At 39.0% G+C, this 15,564-nt stretch overlaps 1 protein-coding gene across 2 annotated transcripts in view; it reads left to right on the forward strand.

Moving 5' to 3' along the window:
• Nucleotides 1-14,105, forward strand: part of LOC139463729 (islet cell autoantigen 1-like) — a 341,431-nt gene extending 327,326 nt beyond the window's left edge. For both annotated transcript variants that reach the window (XM_071244977.1, XM_071244979.1), the window contains 2 exons: nucleotides 1,051-1,187; nucleotides 7,280-14,105. In XM_071244977.1, coding sequence (XP_071101078.1) covers nucleotides 1,051-1,187; nucleotides 7,280-7,387 — 245 coding nt within the window. In that variant the 3' untranslated portion in view covers nucleotides 7,388-14,105. The remainder of the gene's footprint in view (nucleotides 1-1,050; nucleotides 1,188-7,279) is intronic.
• The last annotated feature ends 1,459 nt before the right edge of the window (nucleotides 14,106-15,564 follow it).

Raw genomic sequence — 15,564 nt, forward strand, 5'->3', positions numbered from 1 at the left:
GAAAGTCCACATCTGAAGGTATGCCCGCCTCCGGTTCCGTCCGATAAAGATGCATTAAGGAGTAATGCAGGATAAGTAAAAAATCTAGTAAAATCCTAGATATTTTTTTATATTCGTATACTTATCCTGCATTACTGCATCTAAAGGGACCCACCTATCGCAGATCTACCTCCCCACGATGCCTTCCGATGTCCGGACTCCAGAGTAATGTGAGGATCCGTGACGTCACTTCCTTTGGTCACGTGGGAGCTGCGTGATAGGGTTGGCCTCTCAGCTAGTTGGAACAACTTCTTCAAGCAGACCTTAACACAGCTCTTTTCTCTGTCAAGAACAAGCAGTGATATGCATTGAGGAGTAATGCAGAATAAGTATACAAATATAAAAAATATCTAGGATTTTACTAATTCCTTGACTTACTTCAAATGAAAAGATCTCACAAATCAATGCAGATACATGGAAACCAGTGGCGCACATGTCCTAACTGATTTCTCTGTGGTGGTTTTGTAGCTGTTGTCATTTATTTTTAGGGTTAAACCTTTCATGTACATTTAACTTGTCCGATACATTGCACTAACTATATCTTTATAAAATGTACTTTTTGGTTTTGAAGATCATCTTTCATGGTTACAGAGTTAGAAAAAACAATGTAGCAATGAAGAAATCTTTGTACAAAATATTATGTGAAAGTGTTGCAAGTTGGACATGATCTTATATTTAAGAGTATCAGATTACTGGACAATTTGATTTCAACATCCCAGGTATATACAACACTTCCTATAGAGTTAAGAAAGGTTTTTGTGATCAATGTATGTGTTAGTGCCAGTTCACAATTAGGAAGTCCATTCAGATTTTGAATACAGAAAAAAATGTCCATGTTTCAAAGCATGAAGTTAGTAGGTTTTTTTAATGACTGGAACTTTAACATGTGATTACGTTGAATACACTGCTGCTTATATAATAAATACTTTGAAGTTAAGATATAGAAAAAAAATAACAGATCATAGATCAAATATAAATGTGCTCTTGAAACTGGAAATGTGTCTGCTCCAGGTGGAACCGGTCAAATGCCAGTGGCACCAGGTCCTAGGTTGCAGCAAGGCATTGTTGCAGGCATGTCATTGCCACCCACTGGACCAGGCTCACAGCAAATGCCAAAATCAAAATCACAACAGCCACCAAGCAAGAAGGTGGGTTTCCATGACATTGCAGTGAATCACATGAAGTAACAATAAGTATTTTATCTTATTTAGCCTGTCATTTGAAATGAAGATGTCAAATCTTCATTTCATGCTGATCACTATGATGGCGAAGATAGTGAGTACAAGACTTTCTGAACATGCATAGTGCCTCGATGGGTGACCATGATAACATATTGCTCTGACAGGGCTTGATAAATTCCCCACTCTGAGTGGGTCTGCGCTCATAATATCATAAATAATGATATTTATTCCCTCTGAAGATTCTTTCCAGGAGAAAGTAATATCTTTGGTAAAATTTCCAGTGAAGATATTTGCCATGGACATTTTTTTCACAGCCTGTATCTTACTTACACTGGAATATATTCCCATAGCGTCCATAAACATTTTGACCCAGAAACATTAGTTGTTTACACTTGTTCGAGTCTATGGTTGGTTTTATGGTGAGGTCAATGGGAGGTGGTCCTACCTTCAGGTAATGCAGGTAGGTGTTTCATACTCAGACCTTTGATTTTCACTTTGCAAGGGTTTAGGCCCATTTATCAGCAACCTCTACCATTTTTTGAGAAATTGTTAGTATCAAAATATAAAATTACTTCTTTTTCAATGATGAAAATCACAAGACAAGGACAGTTTATGAACACACAATGCCATTTAGAAAGTGCTCAAATGTAACAAATGTTATATTTCTTTCTCAGTTAAGTACAAATTCTCATACTTTTTGTGTATAGTCCCGTGCGGGATTCGGACCCATCTGCCAGAGTGAGGCACCTAATCGCCAGCACACAAAGTCAGCGATCTAACCCACTCAGCCACAGAGGCTTCCACTAAAATGTCAGAGGGGTACATAAACTATTTGATCTGGACGACCAGTTATTGGACTTTGATTTTGTTAATATTGGCTTTCTTTCGATGTAAAACAAACAATATTTCCTTTGAATACACTACCTCTATTACATCATAGCCATAAAACCTGTATTTTGGCCATCATCATACAATAACATCTTTAGATGTTCAACAGACATCCTCATCACAGCTACCAGATAGCCTATTGTTAGGCAAATGGTATCACACTCCCTGTGCTTCTGTGCATGTGTGAGATTGAAAAACATCACTAGGAGTGGTGGGAGTTCAACACTGAAACACTTCCTAATCTAGCACTCTGTATGTCTGCTTGAAGAAGTTGTTCCAACTAGGTTTTATAAGTTCACAGATCATTGATGAGTGGTACTTACCTGGTTATCGAGGAGAATAATCACAGGCTCATGGTGCAGATGTCCAGATCATGGGGGACCCCTACCCTACATGCTACCTGCAGAGAGGAAATATCCATGTCAGAGTCTTTGCCAAATCCGCCCCCACCCCCGCCCCCGCCCCCACCGATACGTCAGTAGTAAGTTACACCAGACTATTAGACTATTACCTACCAGATCCTCTCATCTCCATCACCATCCTGGAACAGCTCATGAGAGCTCCAGGGAAAGCCATGCAAGCAGCTACGACTACTTCAATAACAGCCCTGATGGAGTAGTTCGTTAGGGTTGCCCTTGCCCAGACCATTGACACTGAAAATGATGTCCCATCAAGACAATGGGATGATATATCAGAGATTGATTCTCTCACAGAAGACCTGCACTCAGACCAGCGAGGTTTGAGAGATATTATCAGCCTGGAGGCAGACATCCCAGACATGACACCATATGTGCCTCTGGCGACAGGTCACATGACCCGCTATCTTCATAAAGTAGCGTTACTTCTACCAGCTGAGATCGTGTACCCACTGCTTACTGACTTGATGAAATACGATAGGCTGTTAATTCATGTGCTGCAGGTGCAGCTAAGCCATCAACTATGGTTACGCAAGACAAATGTTCTGACGACATACCCTCCACTGAGGTTCAGTTACACAGCAAGCATGGGTCTGCTGGGACACTAGCCGACAGGTAGAGACAAGACCCTCAAGTTCAGTTCCCTGCCTTGCCACCTTTCACAGGAAACATGTCACAAGATGAGCTAATCAGAGCCTTATTAAAGCCAGTTTGGAAGACAAGTTGCCATTGCCTCCCATAAAGAAAACAGCAAACAAGATGTTTTCACCGCTTCCTACCATAGATGATGATTATTATAGACTTGTCAAGTCACCTAAGCTCAGGATGAATGTACCTATTCCTGAAGTTCAAAGACATGGAAGTTGTCAACAGGCTTATGATGGAGATTGGTTCATTCATCAGCTGGTTTGAAGCAGGAGTATGGCATGTCATACCTACCCTTCACAAGTGCTACAGCGACATGCCAGGAGATATGCTGATTGAAATGAGAATCTGAGGATGCAAGAAGATCTTTTGTCTTCCCATGTGTGGATATCAAGCCAGTTTCTACTTACACAGAGGCATCATCTCCTCGCATAGGTCCATACTCGGATATCAAAGCCCATCAAGAAATCTATACTATCTCAGCCCATCACATTGCCTTTCTTCTTTGATCAGAGCAGCCAAGATTCAGCTGTCAACCTGGCAATGAAGGCTCACAAACGACTGAGCAAGTGGTCCAGAGAACATTAGGATCCACCTTAGAGGAGACATGTTACATAAGGATGAGACTCTTTCAAGACCCTGCATGTCATGCCCCAACACTACCGACAACAGAGACAGTCCTACATTTCAACCATGCCACTGAGGGAGGCAGACCTACCTCTTAAGAGGCAGTGGAGTGTTGAAGTAACACAAGCTTTGCTTATTGATCTCAAGTTTCGTCTGCCAAAGGTTACACCAGCTTCGAGACCAGTGGAAGTACCTCTCATAGATTGAAGCTCATTATGACCGATGTGAAGTTGTGAAGACAGGATATAAGTTGCATTTCCACCAGTGTCCAGCACCAGTGTCCTGGCCTGTAGGCCGCCAAACTCAGACCCCACCACATGGTTTTATTCATCAGTCTTGTGCCAAAAAGGATTATGTCAGATATGCATATGATAATTGATTGTCCACCTAAGTTCCAAATGAATTTGGTCAAGAAACTAAGAACTGCTCTCAGGATGAGACATGTCAGTGATAAAGCCTGTACACGACATCATATAATTTGGGGCCAGATTCCAGCTGCAAAAGGGTATCTAAGGCCCTCAAGGGGAACGATACCTATAATAAAGGGAAAAGATTTTGGAAACTCATGACATCTAGAGGCATTAGGACACCCTCCTTGAAGCATGTTGAACGAACTATATCAGTGGCTGGATCATCTCAATGTAACATCAGGAATTCCCCTAATGTTTCCCTCGCCAGAACATCATCTCTACGTAGATACCTCCATAGATGGATGGAGCTACACTCAAAGGGGGATGTTCAGATCAAGAAAAAGAGTTTCACATCATTTTTTTGGAGTTGATGGCAATATCCAAAGCGATCAAGTCATAGAGACATGGTTTAAGACACTCGGCAGTTCTGGTTGTGACGGACTATACTACAGAGACGAGAAGAACAAGATCAGCCTGCACATATATTTGCCTTGGCAGAATCAGCTGCAGGTCGGAAGCTCATAAAATTTGAGGGAAGCTCAACATTACCAGACTGTCTTTTCCAGAAGAACAAGATATTGGCAACAGAAAGGTCCCTGCCTCCCGAGTATTCAAATGGATAACATCAACTTGGGACACTCGTTGTCTCAATCTATTCACCACTTGCCTCAGCAACAGGGTTCCCTGTATACGTCAGCTCAGTACCAGACCCACAGGCACTACAGGTGGACCGTCCTGAGGAAGGTGGAGGACATGGAATGCTTCGTGATCTTCATAGCCCCAGCTTGGGCAAACAGGGCATGGTTTCCCAGACTGTTTACTCTACTCATGGAAGAACCACTCAGACTACCAGAGCGTCCCTATGTTCTACGCCAGCCCAGATCAGACATATTTTTCAACAGCCTCCACAATCATCACCTACACACTTGGAAACTTATGACGGCAAAGATGCAGGTTTCCAGGTTCTCCAAGTCTGCTTTGTGGCAAGATCTTGGAGACCTTCTTCATCTGCCATTTATGACAATAGATGGAACAAGTTCTACCAGTGGTGGAGAGAAAGATGATTGAGAAACGTAGATGTCAGGATCCAATAAAGGGTTATAGTTCAAGTTAAACCTTAATACAGCAGCATGATGGATGGATGAAATCATTTCTGCATGGACTGGTCAAAAAGTTCTAACTTTCAAGTATGGGCCATAACAAAGTGAACTTGTCAATGTTGTTCATTGCAAGTGTATTTGGTCTGTTGAAGATGATAGGGGTCCAAATGGAAACAGAAATGGAAAAGAACGAGTACCTTCAGAGAAAACTACTCCCCAAGAAATTCATGACCGCATGTCACAAGGTATATGGGTGTAAGTGCTCTAACTATTCCACTGTTAAACATTGGTGAGCTATGTTTAAGACAGGTCTAAGCCATTGATCCACTGAAATAATTATTCATGAACATCTACAGATGAATCAGATATCTGCTCGTTGGGTGCAAAAGTTTCTTAATTCTGATCTTAAGGAAAAAAGAACTGACATTACCAGAGAAAATGAGAAGTGAGGAGGATTTCATCAAATTCAAAACGAGATTAGTAATGGGTGAATAAATATGGGACTACCAGTATGATCCCGAATCAAAATGTCAATCCATGAAATGGCACCATTCCACTTCTCCTGCATCAAAGAAATTCAAATCTTCAAGATCATTGAGGTAATTATGGCCACTGTATTCAGGGATGCAAAGGGCGTGATCCTTGTTGATTACTTAGAAAGTAAAAAGACGATTACCAGTGCCTACTATGCTGATTTGTTTCATCGTGTTTTTTAGGGTGGCGTCAGAAAACTACTTCCTGACTGGAATTGAAAAGCTTCACTTTCTCTATGAGAAGTTTATTAAAAAGCAGGGAGATTATGTTGAAAAATAAAATTAAAAACACTTTCAAAAACACTTGGTTTTGAACATAGAACTTTTTGACCAGCCCTCGTACTAGAGGACTTCAGGACTGTTCCCTGAATTGGAATGTATCCTTTGTATTGTCGGCCTTAATGGAAGCACCATATGAGCCTCTGACACAAGCAACCCTACTGCAGACATCTAGGAAGACCGCCCTCCCCCAAGCTATTGCTACTGCTGCCAGAGTGTCAGAGATACATACACTAGACTTCTCTAAAACTCACTCAGAATGCTGCCAAAATTTATCAAAAAGGACCAACCCGAGGCGCCTGGACTGCTAGACCATAGACACTAACCAATTCCTGCATTGAACAAGACTGTGGACTTGTGTCCAGTTTGAGCACTGAAACATTACCTAACAGCATCACCACCACATAGAAGACACAGGAAACAACTATTCATCTCCTGCAAGACATCACAAAGGCCACAATTGAAGGATGGCTGAAGACTACTATTTCTGACAGATACCGCCCTGCACAACTCTCCATGCCAGTGTTGTGTAGCTGCAAACCCCATGAGATAACCTTATCAACCAGCTTAGCATCATGGAAATCAGTCTCAGTTGAACAAGTCATCATCTCGAGCTGTCAGTTGAAGCCCCACAATACGTCCACAAAGTCTTAATTGACCAGATCTTGAGGTGCTATATACTCTGGCTCCTTTAGTGGCAGTCCAGATCATGTAGTGTCTCAGTAGCTCAGATTCTTTTTCTTCTGAGAAGGAGGGCGTGTGGGTAGCGTGGATTCCAGCAACTTAAACCTTGGAAGATAAGTTAGACCTTTTTTAGATGGTTTGCCTAATAACACTTTACAGGCTGTAAGATAGCTGGCAGTGTAGAGGACTTCTGTTGAAAATCGTAAGATATTTGCTGTGATGACAGACAATATACAGGAGGTAGTATTCTTTGAATTATTCACTATGATAACTGTTGTTTGATGAACAAGGATAACAACTAATTAGACACTAATTGTGTTATTGATGATGCTGATATTGGTAGGCTTGGCTGCTGTCTAGGCTTATTCGGGTGAGTCATACTGCACTGCTGAACCAATGCCCTTGACATTATGTAGTCAAGTCCACATCCTTAGGGCGGGTTTTAGTGTCTTATTTTATTGTCTCTTTTACTTCCAGGCCCAGAAATCTGACATGTCTGCTTGGTTCAATCTCTTTGCTGATCTTGACCCTCTTTCTGACCCTGATGCTGTTGGTAGGCCAGATAAAGAGAGCAATGCAGCATAAATGTGATCTGAAAATGAGAGCAGCATATTTGACCTTGATCCTGATACTGAAGACTGACAGAGACAAGACTGTAACCAGGCATGATTCCTATCTGTTTACTCAAGATACAAGTTTGGTGGACAATATGTTTTCGTCATGTAGCATGGTAAATCTCTGAAATAGACAAGTAATGTATGATACAAGCTGATGTTTAATGTATGAAATTGTGTAAGTTTGGATCCTTGTCTTGAGTTAGAATTGTACCCATTCCTTCAAAGGTTGTATATTTGCTGCAAATATATGTTTATTTTATCTTAATGATGTTTGAGAAACCCAAGTCTGAACGTTCCAAGTGTAGTTATATCAACATGTTTTTCCTTCAGGCTATGAGTTAAACATGATATCACAGGAAGAAAGTCTGCTGACCAGTTTGAGCAGCATGACCATAGCAACCTATTCTCAAGTAAAATACAATTAGAATTTGCCTCATGCAATACTGACACACAAGTCAGAGGTTTACTGTTTCCTATGTAGCCTGCCTATGGCCATGGCCTTAGGTTGTGCAGCTGGTTAGGCATATGTCCTAATCACTAATGAAACCTTCATAAGAATATATTAAATGCAGTTCAGATTCAGATCTATGATTTTAGACTTGTACAGTTGTGACTGTCCAGAAGACTGGTGCAAGCCAACCATTAACCAGAGGAAAACCATTGTGTGATATTTCCTTGTTTAAACTAATGTATGTTTTCTTGACAGTGGTCAGGGAAGGGATACAGCTAGTCTATAAGATGTCTTTTTATAGCAAGAACTGATATTTTTCCTACAATTAGGTTTTGGACTTGAAGATGATGGATAAGCATCTTGTTCACTGCTCGGTAACCGTGGTTATGATGAATGCTCTCAGTGGAAGTATTTTTGTATATCTGTGGACCTGTCTTGCAATGGTTTATGTACCTCAAAGTTTGTTATCAGTTCAGTTGTTACAGCATTCTTGGCATAGGAATCATTGTTTCTTTTGGGTCATTATTGTATGAATGGTTTCACAAGTATGGCTTGATCAGAGTTATGGACCAGAACTTTCACTTCTTTACATTTGTGAACTTAATATTTTAATATGTTACTTGAACTAATGTAGTAAATTTTGAACATATATTCCCCATGTTCAATATCATATACTTGCTGTCAGGAACATTTACTAATTCCACCGATAACTCCACAACATGAATATGGCAAGATTGTTTGTCTTTCTATCACTTGAATCGAAAGTTGATGTGATCATGGTGTTGTGTATCCATCCATCTTTTATACATATTTTGATTTTTGACTCCTCTGAAACAAGGCCAATGAAGCTGAAAGTTAACAATAACGATCTAACCAATCGTATCTCCCAATAAGCTTTCTCAGAATGCTCTTCTGACTCTTATCAGGGCCACATGGCAAAAAGTTGTTTCTTATAAATTTTACTCTCTTAGGACCTGTAATTATTGTTTTTTGACCTTTAATAGTTAGAATTTGATATATAATGTTGCAAATATGACAAAGTAAGAGAGCTACAGAACCTCAGGGCTGTGTGTTGTTGGTACTTCATTAGGAATGATGGCATTGACTTTACCTGATGTAAATAACAGTTGACTTGGCATCCTCCAGGAAAGTAAGCCTGAATCAGTGGTATTGTTACAGGAGAGAATCCATATCCTCCCAGAGGTTCTGGGACAAAGAATGTGACATCAGTTAGAGTATGGTTGACCTGACACTTCAAGCTCTCATACTCAATGGTGGTGTTGTATGAGTAGCTTTTGAACAGACTTTCATTCCCACTTGTATCAATGATAATTATTACCAGCTGGCTGGACTGGCCTCGCCATTCTGGCTCATCATGTCCTTATATGCTGTTTCTATGTCTGTTCATCTGGCATCAGTCTGTTTTCAGTTATCTTCATAAATTTGTACTCTACTAGTACTACACATACCGTATTCGATGTAAAAAGCACCCAGGGCGCACTCAAGATTAAAGATAGGGGGCTCTTATTAGAATATAATTTTGGTAAAAGGGTTGAAAGATCGTAAATTTCGTGGTTTATTCTGACAGCCAGAAATGATACAAAAGAAAAGTCTGTGCGTGTTATACATGACATATATTTTTCAAGAATTTAATTGCCTGTCATTAAGGGTGCATATAACACACGAGTGCGCATTATAAACGAATAAATAAGTCTTGTGTACATGGATCAATCGGAAGGATGCTAATTGGGATTGTTCATAAGCCCATATATCAGCAAATATCGCCGTGGGCGCTTAAGGAGCGGGGCACTTATTACGTCGAATACGGTATCTTTGTCATATTTACCAAACACATTTTCCCTTACTAAAACAAGTTTTCATTTGGAAATATATTAAAATACCTGCCACAACAGCACACTTTAGTGAAAAAAGGATTTTGTTAGAGGGTGGACTCTTTCTAAACCAACAAATGACATATTAAACATGTCAGCTGGAGTTTCTGTTCTATTGTGAGCTCTAACGTTGCATGCTTGGCTGGTCCAGATTAAAATACAATTTGATTGAGAAGGCGCATTTTGTGTGTAAATTGATAACTGGGACTGACAAACAGTGACAGAATCCTGTGTAGACAAAGGCTGGATTACGCAGAGATTATATAATGACATTATAACTACAATCTGCCAGAGCCTAGATTTTCGAAACAATCTGAACCCTAAACTTATTGTAAAGTTATCGTTAGGAAATCGTTAACTGTCGTAGAATGTTGTAAATCTAAGGCAGCTCCTTACCTATCGTAAGTATATTTTGTCTTCATCCAAGGTTATGGTTTACTTTTCCATAGATATTTTACAAACAAGTAATCTGCTTTACGGTCAAACTTTGTGATTCAAATTAAAGGGGCACTGATCTAAAGCAATTCCCCGGGACTGGTTGTTGCCTTTGTTACTTTTTTTCCAGTGAGTGCCTGGATGATATAGCAGAAACCTATACTAGTTCGCGACTTGTGCAGCGCAATTCGTAAGCGCATTTGTCATTTTTAGTAAGTTTGGTAAGTCACTTGCTTGGTGATTGTGCAATTTTCGTTTACACTATTTTGACTTGCAACACAAAAGTAAATATTTCTCATGAGCATTGCTTATTTTATCGTGTTTATATTTTTACAGTCAAAATTTGCAAAATTTTCACTGAGGAAATTTATTAAACGCCTAAATATTCAGTTATTTTACAAATTGACTGAAAAATATGTCCATCTGTATTATTATGACAACGAATTCCAAACATTTATATGTTTAACATCATCATCATCAAGAGACTGAGAATGTTACTATGAAAAGTACATTTCTATATTGTTTGGCTTCTAATCCTACATAATAAGGGGCTGTCGGTTAGCCTAGTGATAAAAGCATTCACTCATCATGCCGAAGACCTGGGTTCGATTCCCGACATGGGTACACTGTGTGAAGCCCATTTCTGGTGTCCCACGCCGTGATATTGCTGGAATATTGCTGAAAGCAACGTAAAACCATACTCACTCGCTCCTATATAATAATCTATTGTTATGTTTTTAGGCCCTTTTGATCATCTTAATCAATTTTAGTCAATCTGTTAAAGAAATGGACAGATTTTTCAGTCAAAATGACTCAAATATGTACACGTTTTATAAATTGCCTGAGAGAATCACATTTTACAAATTGACTGTAATATATACACGCTTACAAAGGAAAAGACTTGTGAAAACAACGTCTATCGCGCATCGAAGAATTTTCCAACCAAGACGGGGGCGGTTGGGTAGCCTAGTGGTTAAGTGTTCGCTCGTCACGCCGAAGACCCGGGTTCAATTCCCGACATGGGTACAATGTGTGAAGCCCATTTGTGGTGTCCCCCGCCGTGATATTGCTGGAATATTGCTAAAAGCGGCGTAAAACCATACTCACTCACTCACTCCAACCAAGACGTAGAGGAACAAGAATGAATCTGTCAAGTGCTACAGCAAATGAAGGAAAACAAAATGCAAATATCATATTTACAACCTACCAAATTTATGTGTATAATGTTAGGCAGCTTCCTTGTTCGAGGAATGTATCCATGAATATCCACACAAAGGAACAATATCTGTAACAATCAAATATTTTAAAATATATATATCGTTTCGGGATATTATAACCCGTGTTTGTTTCTCAACTGATCACTTAAGTTGTTTCAGGTGTTTCACATAGGTGTCAAGTCTCAAAGGTCGGCTGAGAAAGCACACATGACAACTATTTTCATAACGTGCACGGTTCCTAAAAAATCCATTGAGTAAGATAACAATGAGCAATCAATCAACCTATTATCGGTTGACCCTTTAAACAAAGGCACTTCACGCCATGACATGAGTGTATTCCTTTTGTTTTAGTAAACCTAGACATGTAAACACCCATATCCACTGTGCAAGATAACAGGGATTAATCAATCAATGTATTTTCTGTTAATCCTTTGATGACTAGGAACGATCCTTTGATTTACAAAAAAGTAAATCAACTGATCATTCATTTCTCTTGCTTGGCTGCCATATGCATATTACATACCTCACATTTCACCTCACTTCAAACCTGGATGTAGATTGAATAATTGCCCCAGACACAATAAATGCCAAATGGGAACCGTTGTCAGGTATTCTGAGTGTTGCTACCACTCATTATACCTGTAATAAATTCATTAACTGAGAATCAAGTGAATACACAAGTGTAGGGTTATACCGGAAAACGTGGATGACAACAAGGGAGTAGTAATCGTATTATCGACGCAATCCAAAATCCGAAATTTCTTTCACTGCATGGATAATTTTTTAAATTATTAAACTATAACAATCAGGGGTATTTCCAAATGACGACGTCTGATGAGCTCCGCCGTTCTTTTTGTCTGTTTGTTTAGGCTGAAGAAATTAATCAACATGCGCCCTTTCTTGAAATCTTTATAGATCATGGTTAACCAATCAGTGTTCAAAAATGAATATAACAAATATTGCCTCCAAGTCCTTGCAGACGGTAGCCCTTGTCAGACTCAGTTGCGTTACATATCATCCGGGTACTCATGGGGAAAAAACAATAACAAAGGCAACAACCAGTCCCGTGGAATTGCTTTAGGTCAGTGCCCCTTTAACGCTTCAAAAACACGAAGAATGCAACAGAACAGCAACCATGGTCATATTACCACTATTGACGCCTTGAAACGAACTTTAGTTGACAGAGAATGGATACATATATCATAAATGCCATACTTTGACTCGTTAAAAGTCATATTTGTTATGGTTTGATGATTCTCTGTCAACACGTAGTTCTCGCGATCACGTGCACTGGAGCCTCGATGGTGACTGGCCAAACTGGTTCCATATGAAAATAATAACCGGCAATATCGATCAGCTGCTTCGCATAGGGTTATAATTATTTTAAATATATTTAGTAAAAGCTGCAGCTAAAATAGCAAGATATTGGAATATATTATTCCTGATAAAAAAATAGTTTCAGATACAATTTTTGCCCATCCTTGCATTAAAATCCTGTAAAGTTATATCATTGGGTGTGTCTTGACCGAATCACCAGTAGATTCCAAGAAAACATGTGTACAGCTGATTGTTATTTCCTGCTTAGTTTACAAGAAAATGCACAAGGTAATCTTAATCCATGGATGTAAAACAATGCCTAGCAGAACAAAAAATACAATTTAATCGGCTAATAATTATGTTTAGTGATGTTTTATCTCAAATTTCAACTTTGTATTGACCAAGTTTAATTCATATAATCTGTTCCGTTTCCCTGAATTTACTGAAGGGCTACGATGTAATTATTTTTTCTGCGGAAGACAAACACATTTTTATTGCAAATTTTGAGATTTGGTATGCATTAGTGATGTGCTTTATTCCGATTCACTTTAGGTGTCAGGTGATTTTTTTTTATCTCTTTTTTCAAATTTGTAGTGACCAAGTTTCTCATCACCTGTTCGTTTACAGGAATTCACTGAAGGGGTATGGTGTAATTTTTTTACTGCGCATACTATTCGATTTTTTTTTTCCCAAAATACTGAATCCGCTAGAGGGTGGTGCGCATTATACTCTGGTGCGCACTATACTCAAGAAAATACGCTAGTTAGCCACATGACAATGGAGTCAATAGCCAATCTCATTAGAATCAGATCTTAGCTCTCGCTGCCGCTAAACAAAGATCTGAGGACATCCCATTACGGGTCACGTCAGACCGACCTTTCGCGAACTCTGACCGACCAATGGAATTACTGACAAGAAGTCGACATTTGCCTATCAGAAGGCAGCTTTCTCGTGCTTTACGGCACGAATTTCAAATTGGCGACTATGCTTCAAAACATATTCTGACAAATTCCCGCTTACAAATTTGAAACCTGAACAAAAGAACATTCTCGAATGGCTAATATATGGTCTAGATTGTATAGATTCAGTCGTTAAGCCCGTAACTATCGTTCGGAATACCCCGTTTGAAAGTTTTCGAGGCTGCATGATGAGAAATCACTTTCCCACCGTCACTTTCATGATCTGGTAAGCAACACTCTGATTGGTCGCATGAAAGGTCGTTCTGACGTGACGCCTAATGGGATGTCCTCAGATCTTTGTTTAGCATTAGCGAGAACTAAGATCTGATTTTAATGAGATTGGTCGATAGCTAGCAATACATTTCTGTCCTGGTCTATGCTGAAGTAGGGTGAAACAAACGAGCACGGGTATAGTGCTGACAAACCTAGAAACATAATCTAGGCAAACCAGCATTCGAACCCACAATCATAGGTGGCCCAGTCGTCTAAGGCAACGCGATTTGCTGTGCAGAGTTGCGTCTGTTATGTTTGTAGGTTCAAATCCCGGTTCGCCCCGATTATGTTTCTAGGTTTGTCAGCACCATCCCCAAGCTCGTGGGTTTCACCGAAGTGTTAAACATCTGAGACCTGCATCACTTCGGGCTTTCCTCCCACATTAAGCTGACACGCCGTGATATAACTGGAATGCTGTTTAAAGAGGCGTTAAACCCAACTCACTCACTCACTCGAGATTGCAGACTAACGGAAAATCAACCAACTTCTCCCTTACATTCTTACTATATCAATTAAAGATGATAGTTTTAATGAAATATAAATATAAATTGACAAACAAAGAAAGTAATTTATCAGCAGTAAGTGTATTCGGCTTCACGACAGTCATCACTTGTTTGTAAACATAACGGTCATTCGGTCATCCACCTATCTCAGTGGGGAGTTTTGACTGGTGGAAGCAATAGTAATAGAGAGCTCCCTGAACGGACTATCGCTGTGAGGAGCTTGTCACCCAGCGAGACCTTGCTCAATGTTACAGTTTTCATAAAGCGCAGTGTTCCACTGGTATATATTTGGGGTTGCATTTGTGTTCAATGCTTTAGTCTTTATGTTTTGCATTTTATAAAATTAAATCAATCTACATATATGACAAAGTACCAAACCATAACCATTAATGATCTGTTTTTACATCTAAATCATTTGGGATGTGTGGTTTTAACAACTGAATTTGAACTTTACAGTGTTGTATGTATTGATTTAACAATGAAATAATTATGACAAAATATTTGTAAAGTGTATTTGTATCGAGTGTATATTTGATATTTTTTGTAGCAAGTGTAATTGTATTTTGTTTTGTGTTTAAAAAAACCAAACACCTACTTTGTCTAAGTTATTGAAAGACAATTATTCGATAATGTATTCGACGATGTATTGTCTGTTAAACAACTGCATGCTTTGAAAACAGGTGATTAGCGGCATGGACACAGCAATTTATTAAAATTTTGACAGCAAAATCTAAGCACAGATTTTCATATCATTTCAAGAATGGCAATTTCAAAAATGAAATAAAAAATGGGTTCCCTTTCTCATTTGGGTTTAACATATCATCAAAATGTAGCATTTTTTTTGCACATTGTCCAAAATTAACTGTCCAATATTTTTTTGCAGAAAATGTTAAATGAATTAAATTTACTCATCAATATAAGATAGACATGTATTTTCACAACAAAAATTCTTTGAATTTTGCATTCAATAGACCAATTTTAAAATACAAATTGATGTTTGTCTTTTCAAAATTTAGTTGCACATTTACTCATTTTATATTAAAAAAGTATAGACACTTGAGACCATTCAAACAATAAACCATTGTAAAGGATAGGGTT

The sequence above is a fragment of the Haliotis cracherodii genome, unplaced genomic scaffold (genome assembly GCF_022045235.1).
Source record: "Haliotis cracherodii isolate W230 unplaced genomic scaffold, xgHalCrac1.p SCAF_16, whole genome shotgun sequence".
NCBI classification, from domain to species: Eukaryota; Metazoa; Mollusca; class Gastropoda; order Lepetellida; family Haliotidae; genus Haliotis; species Haliotis cracherodii.